General features: G+C 41.1%; 1 protein-coding gene across 1 annotated transcript in view; it reads left to right on the top strand.

Moving 5' to 3' along the window:
• The window catches only part of CLNK (cytokine dependent hematopoietic cell linker), a 110,896-nt gene that overhangs the window by 63,950 nt on the left and 23,655 nt on the right, over window positions 1-23,291 (top strand). Inside the window, exons 12-16 of the mRNA XM_051965421.1 lie at window positions 2,901-2,928; window positions 8,409-8,427; window positions 10,041-10,119; window positions 13,779-13,819; window positions 16,732-16,865. Of these exons, the coding sequence (XP_051821381.1) occupies window positions 2,901-2,928; window positions 8,409-8,427; window positions 10,041-10,119; window positions 13,779-13,819; window positions 16,732-16,865 (301 nt within the window). The remainder of the gene's footprint in view (window positions 1-2,900; window positions 2,929-8,408; window positions 8,428-10,040; window positions 10,120-13,778; window positions 13,820-16,731; window positions 16,866-23,291) is intronic.

Genomic DNA, 23,291 nt, shown 5'->3' with positions numbered 1-23,291 from the left:
GCAGAGGGTCCTGATTGGGGGAGAGGGAGAAGTCTCAGGCTGGGGAGACCCTCAGGCAGAGACCACTGGTTTGCAGAGCCAGCTGCAAGACAAGATGCTCTGGATGTGATCAGGTTCACAAGACTGGCGGCTGAAGGGTCCTTCCCGGACAGCCAACCCAGTCCTCTGGTTCTGGGGATGGAGAAATTGAGGAGAAATTCGGAGAGTTTGCCCAGGATTGCCCAGCTCTAGTACAGCCAGAACTGGATCCAAGTCCATCGCCTTCCAACCTGGGGCTGCACCACTGCGACAAGAGTCAGGGAGCAGGAAGGGCCCCCAGGGACCATGGAGAGCAGCCTTGCATTGCAGGAGCGGAAATTTGTCCAGGGAGGCCGGGGCTGGCCAAAGGCCACCGAGCGGGAGGAGCCCGAGCTTGGACGCGGCCCTCTCAATGGGGCTCTTTGTCCTGCACCCTCCTGCCCGGCCGAACGACGGATCTTAGCTTCATTTCACAAGACTCGATCGCGCAGGGTCCCTTCTTGACATTGTGCTTATTGTAAGGGATCCGGTAATTTGTTGCACAAGCAAGGCTCTGGGCCGCTAGTGGTAAATAGTGAGCAATTCCCAATTTATGGCGAGGGACGATACAAAACCAAAAATCCCAGAGAGATCTAGTACGCAAAGGAAATAAAGATTTAGGGGAATCCAGTGGGCCGGGTTTTTGTCGGGAGGAGGCGGCTCCTAAGCTGAGATCTGGAACAAGCGCAGGTGTGAATAGGCTGCATTGGGGGATCTGCACCAGCAGGCGCCAGGGAGAGCTTGCGCAGAGGGGCTGAGGGGGGAAATGAGATGGGGTCACCTAGAAGGAATGGAGGACGGCCAGAGGGACCTGAGAGCCCATGGCTGACTGCCAAGTCAGAGGCCCGGTTCTGCTTTCTTCGGACTCAATTATAGCCGAGGCTACATCCTGTGAACAGCAGAACTACCTTGAAAGTCATGAAAGTCCTTAAATGTTCCCTGGGTCTCCAGGACACACTTTGTTGTATTCCGCTTAACCTGGGGATAGGTTTCTGAGGGAAGGAGGAAGAGAGACAGGGAGATGGAAAGACGGAGAGGGGGAGGGAGGAAGGAAGGGAGAGAAGGAAGAAAGGAAGAGAGAGAAGGAAGGAAGGAAGGGAGAGAAGGAAGGAAGGAAGGAAGGAAGGAAGGAAGGAAGGAAGGAAGGAAGGAAGGAAGGGAGGGGAGGAAGGAAGGAAGGAAGGAGAGGAAGGGAGGGGGAGGGAGAGGAAGGGAGGGGAGGGAAGGAAGGAAGGGAGGGGAGGGAAGGAAGGAAGGGAGGGGGAGGGAGAGGAAGGGAGGGGGAGGGAGAGGAAGGGAGGGGAGGGAGAGGAAGGGAGGGGGAGGGAGAGGAGGGAAGGCACAAAAGTGGAGCTTTTCTAGCTTATTCTAAACAAAGCCTTTTCGTGGGCAGTCTTGACTTTTACCCTAGCTCAGACAGCACAAGTTCCCTCTGCTGTCCCACTCCCCTCATCCTAGGTTCGTGGGTCTTTACGCCCACAGCAGCCCCCAGAGAACCTCTCTAGAGAAAACTGACTAGCTTGAGGGCAATGGGAACCAGGAGCGATCTCTATTTAGGGCCTGATTTGCATCCAGAAGCACCTGCATCAATGGCAGTCCTCCCGGCCTCCAGCCTCACCCTCCTGCTGGGAGAGGGGCTCCTTTCTCCCCGGGTGGGTCGACATTGAGGGCGGGAGGGGAAGGAGGAGTGAGTTGAAAGCTAAATTTCGGCAGCTTTAAAGCCTGATTGCCCCCCACACCCCCTCCCACTTCCACCAGGAGATCTTCCCAAGCACCCCTCTGACCCAGGAGTGTCTCTGTCTCTCTGTCTTTGTCTCTGTTTCTCTGTATCTCTCTCCCTCCTTCCTCTTTCCCTCATTCTTTCTCCTCTTTCTCTCTCTCCCCTCTCCCCTTTGTCTTCTTTCCCTTCCTCCTCTCTCTCTCCCTCTGTGTTTCTCTCTGCCCTTCTCTCTCTGTCTCTGTCTCTGTCTCTCTCTCAAGAGAGAGGGAGGAGGAGGGGGGAAAGAGGAGACAGAGAGAAACGGAGACAATTCAGAGAGGGATAAAGATACATACACAGAAGGGTAACCATCACCATCCCCACTGGCTCCAGCACTAGCCTGCATTCGGGGAGCACAGGGCAGATGGATCAATACTGTCTCCCTATGACACTTAGTCGCCTGGTATTGTGAAACTTGCTCTCTAAGCTCAGTCTCTAAAGGCAGATGTTAACACTTGAGAAAACCTTAGTGCTAGAAATGTGACTGATGGGAAAATTGATGGGGAAACTGAGGCTTGGGTGATTTACTGTCTTGCCCAGGGATCTACCTGGTAGGTAACAGAGACGGGACAAGAATCCAGTTCTTCTGACTGAACCTGATGATCTTTTTCTCTTGGATAGCTTGCAGCTCTAACATTTTATCATTCCCATTCTGCCCGGTTTGACAGTTTCATTTTGAAAACTATTTACACTTCCCCAAAGTGAATAACTAGGAGCTTTAAAACCATGGTGACAGGAGTGAGCACGATTTTTCTAATGAAGTTGGACATGGTGAACAAAATGTCAGAAGGAAAGATGAAGGTATTAAAATTCTCCCAAACGAATGAACTTGGACATCTTATATTTCTCATGATTAATTTCATTTCTGTCACCACCTTTTATAGCAGATCATAACTTTTTTCTCCAAGAAAATTATGGGAAAAATAACCTGGCTTTACTTATATAGCACCTATAAATTTCTCCCCAGACCAAGGGCTATTAATTTGGCAATGAAAATGTAATCAAAGTTTTTAAGGACTTGGAATAATTTGGGCTTGATTATTATGAAATATTTTATGTAACCATATATTTCTTTCTCTTCCAGACAGATCAGTTTGAAGGATTTAAACGATGTAAGTAGACATCTCCTTCAGTACTATTAAAAATTGGTAAAAGGGAACAAATTCTCTAGTAGGAAAGCACATGCTTTTACAGTACTTGAGGTACCTGTAACTGAACTGATTTAAAGGGACTGTACCATTACACAGTGGAGACTTTTTCAAGTATAGAGTATATATCTTTCAGTGTCGCAGAACTTTTAGCAAGAGACACGTAAAATGTACTGGAAACATTTGTACAATATTATTTAGTATAGCACAAAACACAGTGTCAGTCAGGGATTGTACCATCTGCTGAGGTTTACTACAGAGGCAGTATGTTTTAATGGAAAGAGCCCCAGCTTTGGAGTTGGGTGCTAGGGATGCAGTATGTGGATTACATGACCTGAGTGAGACAAGTCACTTAAACCTCCAGAGTCCTCACTTACCTCATCTGAAAGTGAAGGGGTTGCATCCAAAGATCTCCAGAGCTGTCCATCTCCAGCATTCTCTAATTCCATTAAATGAGGCACTTAACAGAGGTACTTTTAAAGAAGTATTCTGGGAAAGGTGATTCTCCTGTATGACAATGAGAGCCAAGAGTCTTAGTTATCTATCTTGCGTAAAACTACAATTAAGTTCCTTTTTCTGTGCATTAGTACCTTGACTTGTTGATTATCCCCAATATCCCTCACATATATGGTGAAATAATTGTGTGTTGTTTCCCCCCTGAGAATGTGAACTCCTCAAGGCAGAGACTGTCTCTTGCTTCTCTTTATACTTTTTTGCACTTAGCACAATGTCTGGTACATTGTAGGCACTTAATAAATGTTTTCTGACTAATAGAAATTATAAATAAAAAAAAAAGGAGAGGCATTATATCAGGGACACTTAACAGATCATTGATTTTCTCAGCACTAATTCAACTGCTCATTTTTGTGACACCTCCACCCCTTTTTCTCCCAAGTCTTGTCTCCATCTTTTTTGCAGCGCTTATATAGAGTATTTCACCAATGCCCTTGAGCTCATTCGCTGATCATTTCAATATTTCATGAATATCAGTACAGCAGTTGGACTGTCCATCACTCATTCTTACATGCCAGTCCCAAACCATCTCTTTTCCCAATCGTATATAAACTTGACTATGTCTCTTATTTTACCCCTCATACATAAATAGCCATTCAAACTATATCAAAGCCTATTTAGGTCCACCATGTATGTTTCTATTGCTCCTTGCAATTTTGATTGTTCTTAGATCGTGGTATTCATGATTTACGACCATAGAGAATCATTTAGGAAGACATTTCCATTGAAAATATAGCCAACAGGTTGCTATCATTGAAAGGACTGCACAAAAAGAGGATTTCTTAACCCTATTCCATTTGGAGATCATCTTCTTGTCAATCTGCCAGGTCAGCCCAAGATACATTAATGTAGTAATATTTTAATAGGCTGTTGATTAGTTCACTGAGCTTTTTTATCCATTTTATTTTTCCATAGTAGATAACTAGAATTACTTTACTTGAATGATGATAGATTTCACTGATTCTACTCCCAGAACTATCTTGAGCTCTGACTAATAAGATTTTGCCTTATTTTGAGGCTTCCATCTCATTTTCTTCCCATAATCACTTGGGCTAACATTTCCAAGCCTCCCCACAGCCTTCCTCTGACTCCTCCCATCAGTGATAATGGGCAGGTCAAAAGTGATAGGCACAATTAGCCTCTGGAACCACTCTGGGATCAGAGAACTTGGACCTTATCTGGTTTCCTTCATATTTCTTGGTAATCTCCACATCACAAACAGGTTTCTCCCTCCAAAGTTCTGCTATCTTATCCTTTCTAACTATCCTTTATGTATTGGAGACCTTGAGAGCAGAAACTGTTTTGCTTTCTTATATTAGTATCCTCAGCACTTAATGCAGTACTTAACATATAGTAAATGCATAATAAATACTCTTTCTTTCTATCATTGAGGAAGTACTGCAGTGTTCCCAGGACTTAATAAAATCAGCACAATGTTAACTCTAGACAGGAACCACTGGAGAGTTTCTCTCATAATAGACAATATATCTTCTCCTTAGACTTTGAACAGGACATTTTTTTAATTTGGTATCTTTGTAATAACTGACTACACATATAAATAAACATAGACCCTAGAAAACACCTTAAATGAGCATAATAGTCTGTCTTTAAAAAGTCTTTGGTCACAAGCTTTAGATTCAGAAAAAAAAATTTGAGAAAATTCACCTCCTTCCCTCCTTTGTAGATGTGGGGTTATATGACTGTAAAACATTGCACATCGTGTCATACATAATTGGTGCTAGGAGGACCCCACTTTATAGTGGAGGAAATTATAAAACAGAGTTTAAGTGACTTGCGCATGGCCAAATGGTTAGTTTGTATCTAAGACTAGATTTTATGATATAATTAAGAAGAAAAATTATGATGAATATAAATGAATCTGGCAAGATCTTTCTGATCCATGGTATGAAAAAAAAAAAACAGAACCAGAAGGATAGAGTACGTAATCATTATGGACCATATGATGACAAGTGAATGATAATAATTCAACAAAAACTGTGATGAATCCTTAGAAGGAAGCTCTTTACCTGTTCTGGAATCAATTAAATGTTCAAAGTTAATAAACAAGTTTGGTTGTTTATATTGGCGTTAAATGTTATTTCTTATAAAGCAATAATTTTTAAAATGATGCAGCTGGATTTACAGCTTAAAATCTTTAAAACCACTTAGACCAACCTCCTCATTTTAGAGGAGAGAAAACTGAAGCTAGAAAAAGAGAAATTACTTGCCCAAAGTCACATAGAGGATAAATACAATATCCAGTTCATAAGCATCTATTATGTGCCTACTGTGTGCCAGAAGCAAGAGACAGTCCCTAACCCAAAGGTATTTACATCTGATGGCAGAGACATCAAGCAAACAGATATACACAAACACAAGATGGAAGGCAATAGAATTAGGATGGCTTGGGGAAAGGCTTCCTGTAGGAGGTGGGATTTTAGTTGAGACTTAAAGGAGCCAGGAGATATTAGGCAGAAATGAAGAGAAAAAGCATTCCCTCTGGGAGGGAGACAAAAAAGTCAGAGCCAAGAGATAAAGTATCTCTTTCACAGAACTGCAAAGAGATCCCTGTCCCTGAAACCAAGAGTGTCTGTTGAGGAGTCAAGTATAAGACTAGCAAGGTAAAGCAAGGGAGCTGATGGCCTCTGATCCTGGAGGCAATAGGGAACTACTGAAGTTTAATGAGGAGATGGGAGAAAGGGCTGACAATCAAACTTGCCCATTGCTGCCTGAATGCAGGGTGGATTGAAGTGGGTAAAGAGGTAAGGCAGACAGCTAACATTAGGCTGCTGCAATAATCCAAGTATTTAGTGATACAGGTCTGCCCAGTCACTGTCCTAGAGGAGAAAGGGGATATTAGAGAGATGTGGAAAAGGTGGCAGGCACCTATCGGGCAAAACGGGGTGAAGTGATGAGAAACACTGACAAGTGGAAGATGTGATCCATGTAGGGAGTCTGAGGAGCTGAGGGATTGGGGCTACCTCTACCTTATAGGGAAGGTGCCGAGGAGCATTGAGGGGAAAAGAGAAGGAGTTCAGCTTTGGACTGAACTTCAGGGGTCTGAAAAGATGCAGATGAGAGGTGGATGTCAGCAGAGAGCCTGGGACAGGAGGGTAGATGTGAGAATCATCAGCACAGCAAGGATAACTAAATCTATGGGAATTATATTTAATGCATAATTTAATATATCTATACTTATATTTATATACTTTATGTGTGTTTATACATATATGTACATATTTATACTTAGGTTACCAAGCGAAGCATTATAGAAGAAGAAAGGTAGATAGGTCAATGCAGGGCCCGTAGAACATCTCCAGTTAAAGAGAGAAGCATCCAATAGGAAGATGGAGAAGAGGTCTGATAGATAGGAGGAGAAGAACCAGGAGACTGGATCTGGCGATTGGTGGCTCTGGAGAGAGCACTGGGCTGAAAGGATGAGTCAAAACTGGATTGTAGTGAGAGAAGAAGGGGGAGAGGGGAGAGAGTGACAGCGCCGCTGTCGATGGCCCTCCTGAAAAGTTTGCCCACAAAGGCGAGAAGAGTTGGAAGGACACAGCAGGGAGACTAAATTATTGGCCCATTATCATACAGCAAATACATTTCCAACCATATCTCATTCACTGCTATTAGTTGTTTGCTCAACTTCAGTAAATGTAAAGTTAATCTTTACTGATGACAAAGTATATCAAGCACTCGAAAAGATCCTGCTGAGGATTATTGAATCTAGTTGAAATTCCAATATTTAGAGCTGGAATTAATACATTAGAGCAAATAAAAACATGAAATCATATATAAGGATTCCTACAATTCACATATTGGCTGAGAAAATCACATATTAATACCATATATTCCATTCAGGGAGGCAACACAATGCATAGAGTTCAAGGCTTGGTTTCAGGAACACTTGTCTTCATGAGTTCAAATATGGTCTCTGACACTTATTAGCTATGTGATCCTAGGCAAGTCCTTTAACCCTGTTTACCTCACTTTCCTTCTCTGTAAAATAAGCTGGAGAAAGAAATGGCAAATCACTATTCGCTAAGAAAATCCCAAATGGGGTCACAAAAAGTGAGAAACAACTAAACAACAATTTTCTATTTTTATTTGTTCTGTTATTTCCCAATTGCATTTTAATCTGGCTCCATAGCACTGGGAAAGGGTATAGGTTGTGTGTTTGACCTTCTGCTTTAGAGGTCACCTTTCTAATCCCTTCATTCTATAGCCAAGGTCCAGAAAAATTAATCCTCGATCAATTAGCTAATAATTAGCAGAGATAGGATTGGAACACATTTAGTCAGTGCTCAAGCCAGCACCATTTCTGCTCACTCTGCTAAGGCCTGGTTACTATAGCTGGTATATGAAGATCAAAAACAGAGTCCAGATTTTCTGAAGTCAAGTCTAATGCTCTTTCTTCCATCAAAGAGTAAGGTTCCATCAAAATTTTTGCGTTTCAATTATAGTATCAAACTTACTTCAAGGAGTGAAGTAAAACATGAGGATTTTTAAAACATTTTTGACCTGACCTGCATCTTAAAATTGTTTTACCTTCATCCATGGGGGAGCTCCCAGCCTAAAGTTACAAATGCTCTATGAAAGTATGTATCAATTATAGAGCATTTAGAAACCCTAAGGTACCCAATTAAGGACTGTCAGAAAGGAGATAGTAGGAATTAAAATGACTAACCCTCTTTTCCCCAAAGTAATCTTTCTTAAATGGGATAATTTACCCTGGTTATAAAATTATGTCTGGGTCAGTTTGGGCTGAACTCTTTTTTCTCTTATTTTATTTCATTTAATTATTTTTATTCTGAAATTGCGATTATTTAGTAATATTTCTATTCTCCATATATTTCCCAATTTCTACTAGTGCATCTTCTGAAACTTTCTGTTTCTGAGTCATTTATCATCATTGTTCTGATTCTCTACAGGTGCACCGAGGAGAGAAAGGTATATTCATTATGTTATTTGCATAGAATATTTTCTTTTATTGCTATAGCTGGATTATTAGTGCTTCGGGTCAAGGACCTCTATTATTTTAATCGTGTCATGATGCCTTTTCATCCCCCAATTTCAGTGTATCTATGTAATGTACAAAAAGAGCCAACAATTAAAATTCACCAGGGTCCCCAAACCCACCCTCTGCTCTTTAGTTTCAGCTTCACATCAGCCCAGCTTGTCCCTTCCTACTTGTAAACACATGATTGGCCACATATGGTGGCCTCTTTCTTGGACTTCAGACACTTTCCAAACTACGGTTCCACCACACTTTGGATTGCCACTGAGAGATGCGGTTCTTGTTGTTTGCTGCTGTGTCAGCTGCAGGGAGGGGGAAAGGCTGGAAAACATGGGGGGTGCATATGGACACTGTGGGAAGACTGGACAAGCAGCTGTGGACTCCTGAGTAACAGGACAAAATCAGAAATCTGGGGCCCCTTGCTAAAGAGGGCATCAAGCTAAGTTCCAAGGGGACAGAGATTAGCTGTCAGTGGGGGAGGATCCCACCACTGCTAGGCTCCTATAAGGAAGTCCCCTCCCATCCCCTTGCTTGCAATACACTATTAAGCTATCCCTTCCTCCCTTCTAAACACATGAAAAGAACAGAGATCAGAGACTCATCAAATCACTGAATCTTAAAATTGAAAACTTTCTCTTCCAATTTTGACCCGTGTGAGGAAACAATCCCTTCTAAAACATCCCCAGGGTAGGCAGGTACCTCAGTGGCTAGAGAACACAAGACCTAAAATCAGGAAAATCCAAGTTCAAATTGGACCACTTATTAACTACATGACCCTGGGAAAGGCACTTCATCCTGTTTGCCTTAAGTTTCCTCACCTGTAAAATGAGGTGGGGAAAAAACGCAAACCCCTCCAGTATCTCTATCAAGAAAACCGCAAATAAAATTGTTAAGAGCTATAACATCCCCAACAAGTAATAATCCTTTTTCTGCTTAAATACCTTCGGTGACAGGGAACTCACCCACCTCCACAGCAGACTATTCAATTGTTGGATGGATTTAAGGGGTAAGGAGTTTCCCTCATACACTGAGGCAAAAGGCTGTCTCCCTGGAGACACCCTTCTTCTGTTCTCAGAGACCAAACAAAATAATTCTGCCTCATCTGACATATGAAATCTCTTCAGATATTTGAAGAACTATCATCATATACCCTCCAAGCCTTCTCTTCTCCAGCTTAAAGGCACAGACTTTTTTTTAAAGCTTAGAGACCAAAGACTTCAGGTTAGCATCCTCCTTCCCTAGAAAGGTCAAATGTACATTTAGAGCCAAGAAGTTTAGGGAATACTCTTTGAAAGAAAAAATATCCTAAAGTCTCTAGGAGCTATAAGGATATCCGTCTATTGCCTATACCCTAAAATGTCAAGTCAAGGTGGGTTGCAGAATGGATGTTTTATGGTCTCCATAGACCTGCCAGAAGCTGGAGGCACTATTCCAAATGAGATACGAATTTAATTTGGCCAAAGTTATAATATCTCTCATGTGCTCTTTATGTTCACTTGATCATCTGTCTTTTGTGTTTTGGATGGAAATGTGTTTGTTTGTGAAGTTCCAGAACATCCCAAGAAGCCTGTCCTGCCTTGCCAGAATCAACATAACCCAAAGGATCTCTCTGTTCCTGTTGCCAGGTAGGACTCTGAAAATTTCCCTCCTGGATTATGGCTTAGAGGCTCATGACCATTTACAGTGTCTGATAATTGTATCAAATGCTTCATGAGAAGAAGTGAAAACAAAACCAAAACCAAAAAGAATTATAAACTAAATTGTGAAGGGAAAGGAGACCAAAAGCCTTATTGATGGCTGCCTCCAATCGTCCCCTAGAAAGTCATGAGAAAGAGTTTTTATTAGTTTGTCTCAATGCACTTCCTTGTTGTAATATAGATGATTCATAGAGGGCTTCTGAGAACTAAGAGTACAGAGAGAGACAGAGATTTCTTCAAAGGACTAAGTGTTCTTTAACACTAATACTAAGTAATTGGAGTAAGAAAGATTGGAAATGCCATTAACTCTTCATTTTATTAAATTTTAGTCTTTTCCATTAGGAAGTTTCTCTCTCCTACCTCCTCAAATCTGGCCCCCCAAAACTCACACATACATGCTAAAAACAAAAAGCAAACTCTTATAACAAATATATGTAATCAAGCAAAACAAATTTTCATGTGGGTTGTGTAAAAAAAATATATATATATCCATCATAGTCTACACCCTGAGCCCATTCCCTTTCTAATTGGAGGGGAGTAGCATTCTCTATCTCTGGAATCTTCCTGGTTGATTGTTTCATCCGTCTATGGGCTTTAGGGACCACAGAAGGATTTTTGAGGCACAATACTGTTAGTAACAAGTGATAAGAAGCAGCACCATTAAAGTTTACTGACCAGAGGCAGTGTGCAGTCCCTAGTCTGGGAGTCAGGAAGGTTCAGGTTCAAGACTTGCCTCCCACACATCCTGCTGTGTCCCTTGAGAAAGTGATTTAACTCTTCCATGCCCCAGGTCACTCTCCTGGGCTCCAAGTTGCAGAGAAGTTGCCTCCCTGTGTCAATAGAAAGGGTCTCCTCATTCAGGGACGTCCCTCCAACATGAAGTCACAGATCCAGTCCTTCCCCTTTGGACTTCTCCCAATATTGGGCTAGACAAGAGACTGTCTCTTGTATCACTCTCGTGGTCCCTTAGACTCCAGTTATTCCAGTCTCTCCCTCCAGCCTCCTTGGAAGCAGAGCCCACCCCATACCTGTCCCTGCATTTCCCTTGAGCTAAAGCCAAAGTTCAATACATGGTCATTGGTTTAATTATCCAATTAACTAATTGGGTGATTAATTGCTTTCCTCAAGAAAACAGTATCAGATTTCCTTTAGCCAGAAGTTTTTGGAAAATTAAACAGGAAAATCCAATTTCACCCTGAAGAAAATGGCAGCTACATAGAACTCTACCAAATGGTTTCTTTCCCCCAAGTTTTTCCATCATGGAGAAGGCCAGTTCTTTTAGAAACAAGACTAAAAACATGGAATATGGGTTGGCTTTGAAGCCTGGAGCGGGAGAAACAATCCGGGGCTTGGCCAAAGTGCCCTGACCTTGAACGAGGTCTCCAAGGCCTCCCCTTCACAAGTGACTTGTGTCCCTATTGCCTCTCCTGAAAAGGAGAACAATGAGAAGAATGTGGCTTTGGGGGACTCCTACTCAGAGCCAGAGTCCAAGAGCCCCAGAATTAACATGTACCGAGAGCAGACAAATAGAAAGCCCCAAAGACAGGAAATAAGTTGTGCACTGTTGTTGAGACATTTCAGTCAGGCCCGATTCTCTGGGACCCCAGTGGGGATTTTCTTGGCAAAGATCCCTGAGTGGTTGGCCATTTCCTTCTCCAGCCCAGTTCACAGATGAGGAAACTGAGGTAAACAGGATGAAGTACCTTGCCCAGGGTCACACAGCTTGTAAGTGTCTGAGGCTGGATTTGAACTCAGAAGATGAATCTTCCTGATTCCGGGCCCAGGAGTTTATGAACTTGAAAGCTCTATATAAATCTAAGCTATCCCCATACCATCACCTATTACTTGAAATCATTTTTTGCACTTACAATGTTCAGTCCTTTCTCAAAGGACATTTCTCTCCCAGCGTTGTTCTGAACTCATCTAAGTTCCTTAAGAACAGAGACATTTTATCTTTGGACTCACAGCAAAGTATATTATACATAGTAGGTGTTTGATAAATCTTTGAATTTGGAGATCAAGGGAAAAAAATTCAGAGAAATCCAATTTAAGGCACTTCTGCATCCAGTGTTTAACAGCGTTCTGGGCTTTTTTGTCTGTTCCTTCTGATTCCTGGGTCGTGAATCAAAAAAAGTTTGGCTCGGAATGGGGAGAGGTCATTAAGCCCAGATTTTTGTGGCTGTACGGGTGGTTTGAATCCGCAATAAGCACGTTGTTACTCCGGGTCCCTCAGGCGGGTGAGGAAAGCCAGAAACCTTCTGTCTGCTCCCTTCTTGGGCTTTCTTGTAGTTCCGCCAAAGAACTTGGGCCAACAACAAGAACACGGTGATAGACCCTGATGGATCAGTTTGATCCAAGTGCTGCAGGGTCTCTGAGGGTGGGAGACGGGAGATCCATCAGTGTGAAACGATGGCCTCAGGAGAACAGTTATTTTTTAAAATGCGCCCCATACAGTCCTGCCTCGTTCGGGTTTTGAGCAGTGTTAGAATCTGTTTAAAGTCAGGGTGACTGCTGTGTGGCTCTTTTTCTCTTGGCATCCGTAGCCTATCGGTCATTTGAATCCCCTTAATGATTGCCTCTCCTCCCCCACCAGTGCCTAGCAGGGAGCTGTAACAGATACCAGCTGAATGGAAAAGAAGGAACTAGTAAATGGAGCGCAGGGAGAAAAGAGCCCGGACGAGTTTGGTGGCCCTCGGGGCTTCTGGCCTGGAGGTGTGCCCAGCTACGCCCAGGCGTACAGACTTCAGTAGGGAGAATCACTCCTCCTCCCCAAGGATTTCACCGGCTCGCATCCCCCCTGAGCTGTACCAGGGCAGGTACGGCGAGGCCGCCGGGGGGCGCCGCAGGGGATAGCGCACAGGCCCGCCGTTAGGAAGCCCGAGTTCAAAGCCAGCTGCGGACGGGGCCAGGGGTATGATCCTGGGCAAGTCCCCAGGAGCCGTAAAATGAGGATGAGAACAGCGCCTCCTTCCCAGCGCTGGCGGGAGGACGCTTAGCACGGTGCCCGGCACACAGTAGGTGCTCCATAAATGCTTATCTCTTTCCACTTGGCAGAAGAGAAAACTGAGACTTGGATAAAATGGCTTGTCCATGTTCACCCAAGAGGTGGAGGACGGAGGCAGGATTCAAGCCCAAGTCTGTGCCTTTGGGACTAGCCTTTCCCATTATAAATAGCGTGGGATGAGATGGGAGACGAAGGCCCCTTCCAGCTTCCTTTCACTCCTCCTCCGGGTGCCTCCCCCACCCCCTTCTTCAGTCACCTTCTTTGGGGAGCCCGCTCCCAGATCCCCACTAGCCCCGTCCCCTTCTCTGGTAGCCGCAAGCTTACGTGACCAAAGACGTCCCCATCCCCAGGCGGAAGAAATCGGACTAAAAGACCCCCAAAGGGTGTCGGCTGAAGGCATCAGCCTGCCTTGTGCTGATAGCTTATGTTCCTCTTTTCCTGAGAGAGAAAGAACCTGTACGGAAGAAAAAGTGTTCCAAAATAACGATGGTGGGGATGTTTTCTTGGTGTGGGCTCCGTGGCTTCCTCACTTGGTACTGGATGCTTCCAGGGCAACGCTAACTTTACCCAATCTTTCTCTTAGTGCTCCGTGTACGGTGGCTGACCCAAGTTTCCAAGGCAAAGGTAAGATCACTTCCTGTAAGAACTGCCAAATGAGCGGGAACATTCACAACACAAAGACATGGGACGGAGCCTTGCCTTGGGCTTTCTTCTCCCTCCTTAGTCCCTCGCTCTTCCAGTTCTTGTTGGACAGCAGCCTGTGGTGTATATCCCGTAACAGCACCCCCATGAGGAGGGTTGTTCACATCAGTCTCTCCCTTTTTCAGGAAAGGAAACGGGGCTCAGAGGGGGCTATCGCTGGCTCATGAACACATGATGAAACCAGAATTGAAATCTAGGTCTTCCGCTTTAAATTCCAGAATTTCTTGTTGAATCACTGATTTGGGATTCTGCTTCACCCCCTTACTCAGAGCAGAGAGACTGGAGCTGGCTGTGAAGTAATCACAGCTAGTGCTCCCTGGGCCCCCTTCCCTCATCCTGGTAGACCTCCTTGTGACTGGATGGGACTGGATGTAGATAATTGAGGACATGTGGAAACCGGATCACCATCCAGTTATTCTATTAAAATCGGAGCCGCAAAGTGGCGCAGTGGATGGAGTTGCCACATGTGCCCTATGTTTGTTTTTACTGGCGTTTTAATCTGGAAACTTCAAGGTTCTGTAGGTTCATGCTAGAAAAGCCCCAACTTTGTCAGGTGATGGCCTCCTGGAAAGATTCCATGTATGGCCCTGGCCACTTTCTGGGAACGAGTCTATGTCATCAATAGAAATATCCCTCGGGCTTATTATATTCCTAGAATAATGGAGACAGAATGGAAAAAAGAGGGCACTAAGATGTTCAGATCTCGGTTTTTAGATCATTTACAAGCAGTATTAGCATTCCCAGTGTCAGCTCCTCATCCAACCACTAACAATTGCACAAATTATGAGAGGAACTAATTTTGACATTTTTAAACAAATGAAATAGGAGAGAAAAGGACGTTTCAGCTAAATGGGAGGATGGTTCCCAAGCTTGCTTTGGAGAAGCAAAGGAGAGAGTGGGTGATTTTAACATATATCCAGAGACAAGAAGCGATATCATGTCAAGGGCAATTTTGTTATTGTATGTTTTGACATTCGTTGTAAGCATTCCCAAAAAAGAAAAGGCCATTGTGAAAATAATTGCAGCTTGAATGCTAGTATCTATTAAAAAGTACAAAATAGAAAACTCTACCAAGAATTCTATGAGTTTCCACATTAAATCAATATACAGTTGAAAATGTTATGACTTCCTATGCAAAGGTGGAAAAATGAGAGGAGTGTGAAATATATGTTGAAAAACATGGTTTAGGAGTAAGAAATATGGGGAACCAAAGGTTTATGGACCAGAGCAGCCTCATACCTATGGGTCATAAATACTTTTCAGAGACAGGTGTTAAAAAGGAAGAAGAAAAACTGACAACACACAAAAAATAAATTAATTATATTTAAATATATGCTATTTAGTCATAACAGAAATCCTTCATGACCCCATTTGGATTTTTCTTGGCAAAGACCCTGAAGCTGTTTGCCTCTTTTTCTTCATCTCATTTTACAGATGAGGAAACAGAGGTAAATAGCTAAAGAAGTTGCCCAGGGTCACTCAGCTAGTAAGTATCTTGTTGGAATACACGGGAGAGCTGCTAAAATACACGGAAGCCACCTGACAGTGGATGCTGGAGATCCAACCCAGAATGGATCTCCTCTTGTGAGAGGATGATACGAGGAGACCGAGAGTCAGTTGCTGTTCTCTGACCTCTCTGAGAGCCTGTTGCCTCCCTCCTCTTCCCTCCGTCTCCAACTTATCTCGTTCCCACTCTGCAACACCTGTGTCAGCAAAGACTGCCCTGCAACTCCTTCAGAGGTTATGATCCCCAGCTGGGGAGGCTATCGGGAAATTTACCTGTCCCTTAGCAATTCCCTGGGTGTTTTGTTGTTTTTTGCTGTTATTCCCCACACACACACTGAGGAATGCAAGCAGCACTATCACTTCTGGATGGTTAGAGCAGGTGCTGATGGAGGCAGACTTCCCAATGGAGAAGAGGAGTGTAGTCAGAACAGGCATATGAGTCTCTCTCTCATCAGGCTCCTGGCTCCACCCTTTAATGTACTGGCCCTTCAATTACCCCGACTAAAAATGTCTTACCGGGGCTCTTCTTCCTTAACTCTGGAAGGATCCTTCTCAGGAACAGCCCTGGTTCTTCTTGTCTACCGCGTTCAGGCGCCATATGTTGGAATACACGGGAGCCACCTGCCAGTGGCTGCTGGAGATCCCACCCAGAAGGGACCTCCTCTTGTGAGAGGATGGTACAAGGAGACTGGGAGGCAGTTACCGTTCTCTGACTCTCTCCCCTTCCCTCCGCCTCCAACTTTTCTCATTCCCAGTCCTCAACACCTGTGTCAGCAAAGGCTGCCCCGCAGCTCCTTCAGAGGTTATGATCCACAGCTGGGGAGGCTATCGGGAAATTTACCTGTCCCTTAACAGTATCTGAAGCTGCATTTGAACTCAGGAAGATGAGCCTCCTGCTGACTCAGGGTCCGGGACTCTGTGCACAATGGCCCCCCTTAGCTGTCCCTATTTTAACATATAGGAAAGTTGTTTCAATATATTGAATGGTCTCCACATTTCCCACTCAGTTATCTGCATACAGACTACTATTGCTAGAGAAGAACTACTAAACAAAAAAAAAAAAAAATCAGTAGACAAAAGGATAGAAATATTTTCACTTGTAAAGTAATATCTATAAACTCTTCATAAGAAGAGAGGAAATATCAACAATCTCATTGCATTTTCAAAGTGTTCTGTAAACTATTAACTATAAAAATTAATTATTGTATTTTAAAATGTTTCTTGACAGCATCTCGTATAACTATGGTGTGGCCTGTTGCATTGAAAATGAGGGTTGATATTTTGACTGTTTGGCAAAATCATGACCAATTTCAAATTTTCCTTTAAAGGGCAGAAAGGAAGCCCGTACCCAGCCTCGTTCCAGAGGTGCCCACAACCAGCATATGGCAGCCTTCTTGAGGACAAGCCTTTGCCTAGCACTTTGCATCAGAAAAAGCCATGTCACAGCAAATCCAGCAAAAAGGTAATGTCTCCTCAATCGGCTCGGAGTCTTTCCAAGGGAAGTCAGCACCAATGAGACTTTGCTGGAGGAAGTACCTGAATGAAGTTGTGAAAACAGTGGGATTTTTCTGCCCCTCCAATTTTTCTTTACAACCTTTAATAAAAACAGCCTCCCACCATTTAGGGTGTATCCCTCACCAGTCAGGCAATCTTGAGCCCATCACTTTTTTAAAAATTGATTTTTAAAATTAACTTTATTTAAGTTAATTTAATTAATTAAGCTAAATAATTAAATTAAAGCTTTTATTTTCTCTCCCTCCAAACCCTATCTCCCCAAAAGAAAAAAAGAAAAAGAGCCCTTGTAAAAAACATTCATAGGCAAGTAGAACAAGTTCCCACATTGAACATGTTCTAAATATAGATGTGTGTGTGTGTGTATGTGTGTGTGTATCTCGTTTTACATAGTCTATCACTTCTCTGTTAGGAGTCCAGTAGCCGTAGGGTCATACTGGGCCATAGATCCTCTAGAATCATGGGCTGGTCACTTCTTTGTGGTACAATGGATGAGCACTAGATTTAGAGTTAGGAGACCCGAGTTCCAATCCTGACACCTTGACTTGTTGCCATGTGACAATGACAAATCATTGCCCTCCTGGGTGGTCTCTCCAGGTCCTCTCCAGCTCTCATAGACCATGAGTGACATCTCTGACCTTCCTAGCCTAAGACATGGGAATGTTGAGCTCTACCTGAGCTTTCTCTCTAATTTCTTGAGTACAAGCAATTAAACTGATGTAACATTTTCTACTTTGCAGTGGATATTTGTACGGATTCTCTTTTTTCATCTTAATTTTCAATTAAGGAGCATTTATTTTTCTCCACTAGAAAGAAAAACCCTTTTACACATATTTTGCATATATTCTCACGCAATAGCAGTTGACATTTATTACATACAAAATCATAGTAAACTGGGGAGTTCTGTAACAGATAATAGTCATCCCACTTTTAATATATTTTAATAATAATATATTAATATGTTAATATATTTAATAATAAATAATATACATATAACTTAAGTCCTCCATAGGAAAGTGATTTGCTATAGGGAGAAATAGCAGTCCCTGGGCTTAAGAAGAATAAACAAGTGCAGAAATATTAAGTGATCTGCCCACATTCGAGCAGGTAGCAATGAATAGGGATAGAATTTGAACCTAGAATCAGCCATCTTCAGAAGAAATGAATTCATGATTCTGTTCAATTCAGAAAACACTTATCAAATATCTACTATCTATCTGGAAAGATGTTAGTTTCTGAAGATACAGAAAACAAAAATGAAAGTCTCTGCCCTCAAAGAATCTATATGGAGGAAAAATATGTATCTGGAGAAGTAAGATTTAAAGAAATATACATACTAAGTACAACATGAGACCACTCAGCAGAATGGATAGAGAGCCAAGGTTTGAGAAGGAAGGCATGAACTTAAGTTTCTCTGACACATACTCTCTATGGACTAGAATGGAGGTCTAAGTACCTGTTTCAAATTCTGCTTCTTTTGGTTACTGACCTTAAGCAAATTTCCTCATATGGAAAAAGATGGGGTTGGCTACATGGTCTATATTCTAGGATTCAGTGACAAGACCTGGGGTCTGCTTAATTTCATCTCCTCATCCTTTTTTTTTTTTTTACAAAAAATTAACAGAATATAGACCAAGAATTCTCAATAGCCTTTCTCCTCCATCATGTTTAAAATACTGATGTATTTAGTTCTAATTTTATGACTGGATTGTGTGTGTGTATGTGTAAGTATGTGTTTACTCTTGCTCTAGATTCTCAGGGACAATAAATATTCACATCCTTCTTCTTTTATTGCCAAAAAGAAATCTTTGGCATAAGCTACAGCTAGGGTCAAATGACAAATCGTTATGTTCCTGGCTCCTCTAGATTCTGCTTTTCTTCAATTTCATAAATTCATTAATATCACATAATTTCCGAAATCCAGTGGATTTCAGAATATTGAATGTCAAATCTGAATGAACTTTAACATAGAATACAGAATATTATTATGGGAAAGGCCCTTGAAACACAATGTTAGAAACTGTAAGGAGTCACTAGCCCTATATAAGGATCCTTACAAGCTACATATCAAATAAATATGTTAATATTATCCATAGTCTACTGGGGCAGTTAAGTGATACAATGAATAGAGCACCGGGGCCTGGAATTCTGAGTTCAAGATTATTTCAGACATTTATTCCCTACGTTAATACTGGGCAAATCACTTCACCCTGTTTGCCTCAATTTCATCATCTGTCAAATAAGCTGGAGAAGGAAATGGTAAAACACTCTAGTATCTTTGCCAAAAAAAGAAAAAAAAAAATGAAGTCACAATGAGTAGAACATGACTGAACAATAACAAATATTTGTGTTTTTATTTATTTATTTAATATTTCCCAATTCTATTTTAATCTAGTTCAGTTTTATTTCATTACTCTGACCTAGATCCCTTAATTTTATATCTAATATTTCTCATCTTCAGAGACAGTCTCCAGATCACAGACACAACAGGGCCCCACATCAGTATGTGCTGGTAAATGTTTAACACATTATATTCTGTGGAGAGCCTGAAGTATACTTCTGGAGTAGTATACTTGAAACAAGGTGTTAATTCAGTGGAACTGATGAGATGATGGTTCTCTAGTTCAGATATATACTTAGTACTTAGTATGTGATGTAATGGTTCTCTAAGTTCACACATACTCAGTATGCTGTAATGATGTAATCACAATAAGGTACATAAGGATTAAGAAGAATTGGAAGGCAGACATTCTATCTTTTACTAGCCTCATGGTGGCTCTCCTGCCTCCAGCACTAAGATCAAGACTGGGCCAGAATAAAGAATCTAGACTCTATTCTTGACCATTCTCGTGGTGTCTGTCCTGCTGAGACCAAGGCCCATCCGAAGGACTTCCAGAAAGCTAGCCCGGATGTTACACCATATTTTTGTTTTCATAATTTCATTGGAATTATTAATATTTTCTTCATCACCTTCTTAAGTCTCTAGCAACAAAACAGTTAGTTCCAAGTTTTTAGTTTGTTGATTTCTAAAGTTGAAATATTCATATTGAAATTGTAACAGCTGTCTGTAGGGACTGTAAGAGGTATTACATGGGTATCCTTCTGCACTCCCTTTATGACTTTATACTTTATTTCTGCATATGCTCATCAAACATGAGTTTGTCTGTTGAACCACTCTCCTGGAAAGTTCCTTATTTCAAAAAAAGGAATATTAGGGAAGCAAAAATTGATCATTCCAAAAATAATCATAAAAGAGGAAATCTTGAAAATCAATTGTGAGAAAATTGTAAAATTTTAAAAACAGTTGACTAATAAATTTAAAAGCTCTTTAAGAAAAAAGTCAACATCTCATTAGCTAATTTGATTGAAAAAAGGAAAATAAAAAATTTAAAAGGAGGAGAAATTCACAATAAAAAGCAAAGATTTTCAGAAATTACTATAATTTATTATGTAGCGACAAAACTTAAAACTGAAATGAAGTTTGAAATCTATTTGCAAAAATATAAAATGTACAAGTCAACAGGAGCTAAACCATTTTATTGAAGAAAGAATCATAGAAAGAGCAAATCATAAACTTCTAAGGGGGTAGGAAAACTTCTAAGACAGGAAGTTTATAAGGGAAGTCTATCAAAAATTTAGCAACACTAGCATTGATGAAGTACTTTAGGGTTTGGTAAGCATTTTATATATATTACCTCATTTAAACAAATAATCCCTTAGCTGTATAAATATTTTAGGAGCTCCTTTTATGACACAAATATAGCCCTTATAATCAAACTGAGAAAGGATAAAGTAGTGAAAGAGAATTGTAGACCAATATCATTAATATTTAGGGAGAAAAACAGAGAGAGAGATAAACCCACTTGGGGCAGGAGGAGGGGGAGGAGAAAGAGAGAGAGAGAAAGAGAGAAGGGAAAGGAAGGAGTGAGAGAGAGGGAGAAGAAAGTGAAAGAAAGAGGGAGGAGAAGGAAAGACAGCATGCTACAAGATACAGGATTCAGGCTCAACCACAAGAAGATTTTGATTGAAGTCCTATCTTTAACATACATTAGCTAGGGGCAAGGAAATGGGGAGGAGAATGGAGAGCAAGTTATTTAACCTCATTATTCAACTAACTCTAACACTTTAAGTCAGTGGTCCTCAAAGTGTAGTCCAAAGAATTGTTGGGGTCTCTGAAACCCTTTCAGAGGGTCTACAAATTCAAAATTATTTTTTATTTCTAATATAGTAAATAGCTATAAATATAACCCATGTGAACAAAAACTCTTTGAATAGATCCTCGATAGTTTTTTAACAACATGAAGATACCAAGAACAAAAGTTTGAGAACCACTGCTTTAATATGAGGGATTTTTCTCAATATAATTTTCTCATAAGAATGAAATCATGTATTTAGTTCCCTCCAACTTAGTAAATACTGCTAAATAGATTACAAAAACATATCCAAAAATTATTCATAGTGACCAACTATTTTATGGCAGAAATGTAAGGGATAGTTCAGTGCTAAGAAACTAGTGTAATTAATTATATTAATAACAAAATCAATTAAAATTGTATGATTACATGAATAATCTAAAATATTTTCTGAAATTCAGTATAATTTAACTTTTAATAAACAAACATGAGAATGGGTAGTCACTAAAGGATTTTTAAAAACTATTTGAAAGTAATTTGCTAAAAGTAAGAATATTTGTAATAGTTTTCTAATTAGTTTTCTATTACAAATAGTTTTTCTATTTTTAGAAAAAGGCTGGAAGATCATGCATGATGCCCATATTTACCATTATCATTTGACAATATTAGAAATGCTAGCCACAGAAATGATACCAGAAAAAAATAAATTCTCAGAATAACCATAAGGAAATAGGAGGGAAAAAAAAAAATCTGTTTCTGCTATCCTCAGCCCCTTCAATAATTTAAGATCTTGCTCTCCTCTAGAGCTGTGCTTTCTGTTATTAAATGAATTTGTTTTTCCTCCTTAGATCTTTAGCCTATCATCAATCCATCTCTTTCTACTGTGTTCTGTATTTTAATTTTTGAAATAGTCTTATTAAAAAATATCTCCCCTAACTTGCTTTGTAACCTTGATTAAAGTCCCTCAGGCTTTTGAACCTCAGTTTCCTCATCTGTAAACAAGTCTAAATGATTTTGAAGACTCCCTTCCCATTTCAACAGTATATGATTCCATCTGGAATTTCTCTTTAACATTCACCTTTATTTTGATTCATTCTATAAATATTCAGCTCATTACTCTATTCAGAGTACTGTACTTAGCACTGAGGGAAGAGAGGATCCAAATTCAAGAAGTTTAGTGTCTAGTGGGAGATCAATCCAGAAAACTGTAATACATAAAGTCAACTTATATGCAAGAGAGTTACACACCAAAGGACCATCTGGAGTCTGAGGGGAAAGGTGGTTATTCACCACAAGAATTATGGAAGCATGTTCACTGAGGAAGCAGCATTTGAATTGGCTTTTTAAATCACCAACAAATGAAGGATCACCCACCCAGAGGGAATACCTTTAGTATTTGACAGAAAATTGTTCATCCCAAATGTTGTGCTGTTTGCCATTCCCTTAATGATCCTAGTAAAGTCAGTTTCAGTAAATTCTTCACATTCCTACTCTTAAGATATTTACTCTTGATTAAGTTGAGCTGAACCACACCTTAAATTCCCCCCACTAAGAGACATTACCCTGTAAAGGGATCCAGCTTCTAATGTCCTTGCCCCATTCCACTGGGATTCATGGCATGAAGAGCAGAACAGAAGGAAATGGTTTTCCTTGACCAGATTGCCAAGGGCAAGTGGGTCTCATGATCAGGACTTAATAGTTCATATCACCTCCTTCCTTCCTTCCTTCCTAAAAGTATAAAAAACTTTTTCACGGGTCTCTGGATCAGAAAATCTATTTGTCTGCACTCATGGAACATCTCCCAGGGTGGTAGTTTTATTGTTATCTCAATTAAAAAAAACTTTATTCCTCAACTCAAAACTTGGATTTATTTCAGAACTTGACATATTCAACAAAAACTCTTAATTATCTTCTCTTTTCAAGTCCTCTTGGATAGAATATAAGATATAATACTGTTCTAGCCCTCAAAGAAGGTAGTAGAGATAAGATATAGAGAAATAAGTAACACAAGTCAAGATATGATAAATGCCATGAGATATTATATAAGTGAAGTCTGGAGCGGGGTGGAATGAAGAGAGGAAGGCTCAGAGTAGGGAAAGATTATTTTCAGCATGATGGGTTCAAGGAAGGATACAAGGAACAATGGAGAACAAAGAAATAAACTGAAGGGCGATGAGAATGTACTTGGAGCTGGACAAGATTATAAAGGCAGGTAGGACACCAACATGAGATGGAAATCAGTG

This window comes from Antechinus flavipes, chromosome 6 (genome assembly GCF_016432865.1).
Source record: "Antechinus flavipes isolate AdamAnt ecotype Samford, QLD, Australia chromosome 6, AdamAnt_v2, whole genome shotgun sequence".
Classification (NCBI taxonomy): Eukaryota; Metazoa; Chordata; class Mammalia; order Dasyuromorphia; family Dasyuridae; genus Antechinus; species Antechinus flavipes.
The sequence above is the reverse complement of the archived record's forward strand: the minus strand, read 5'-3'. Positions and strand labels throughout refer to the sequence as shown.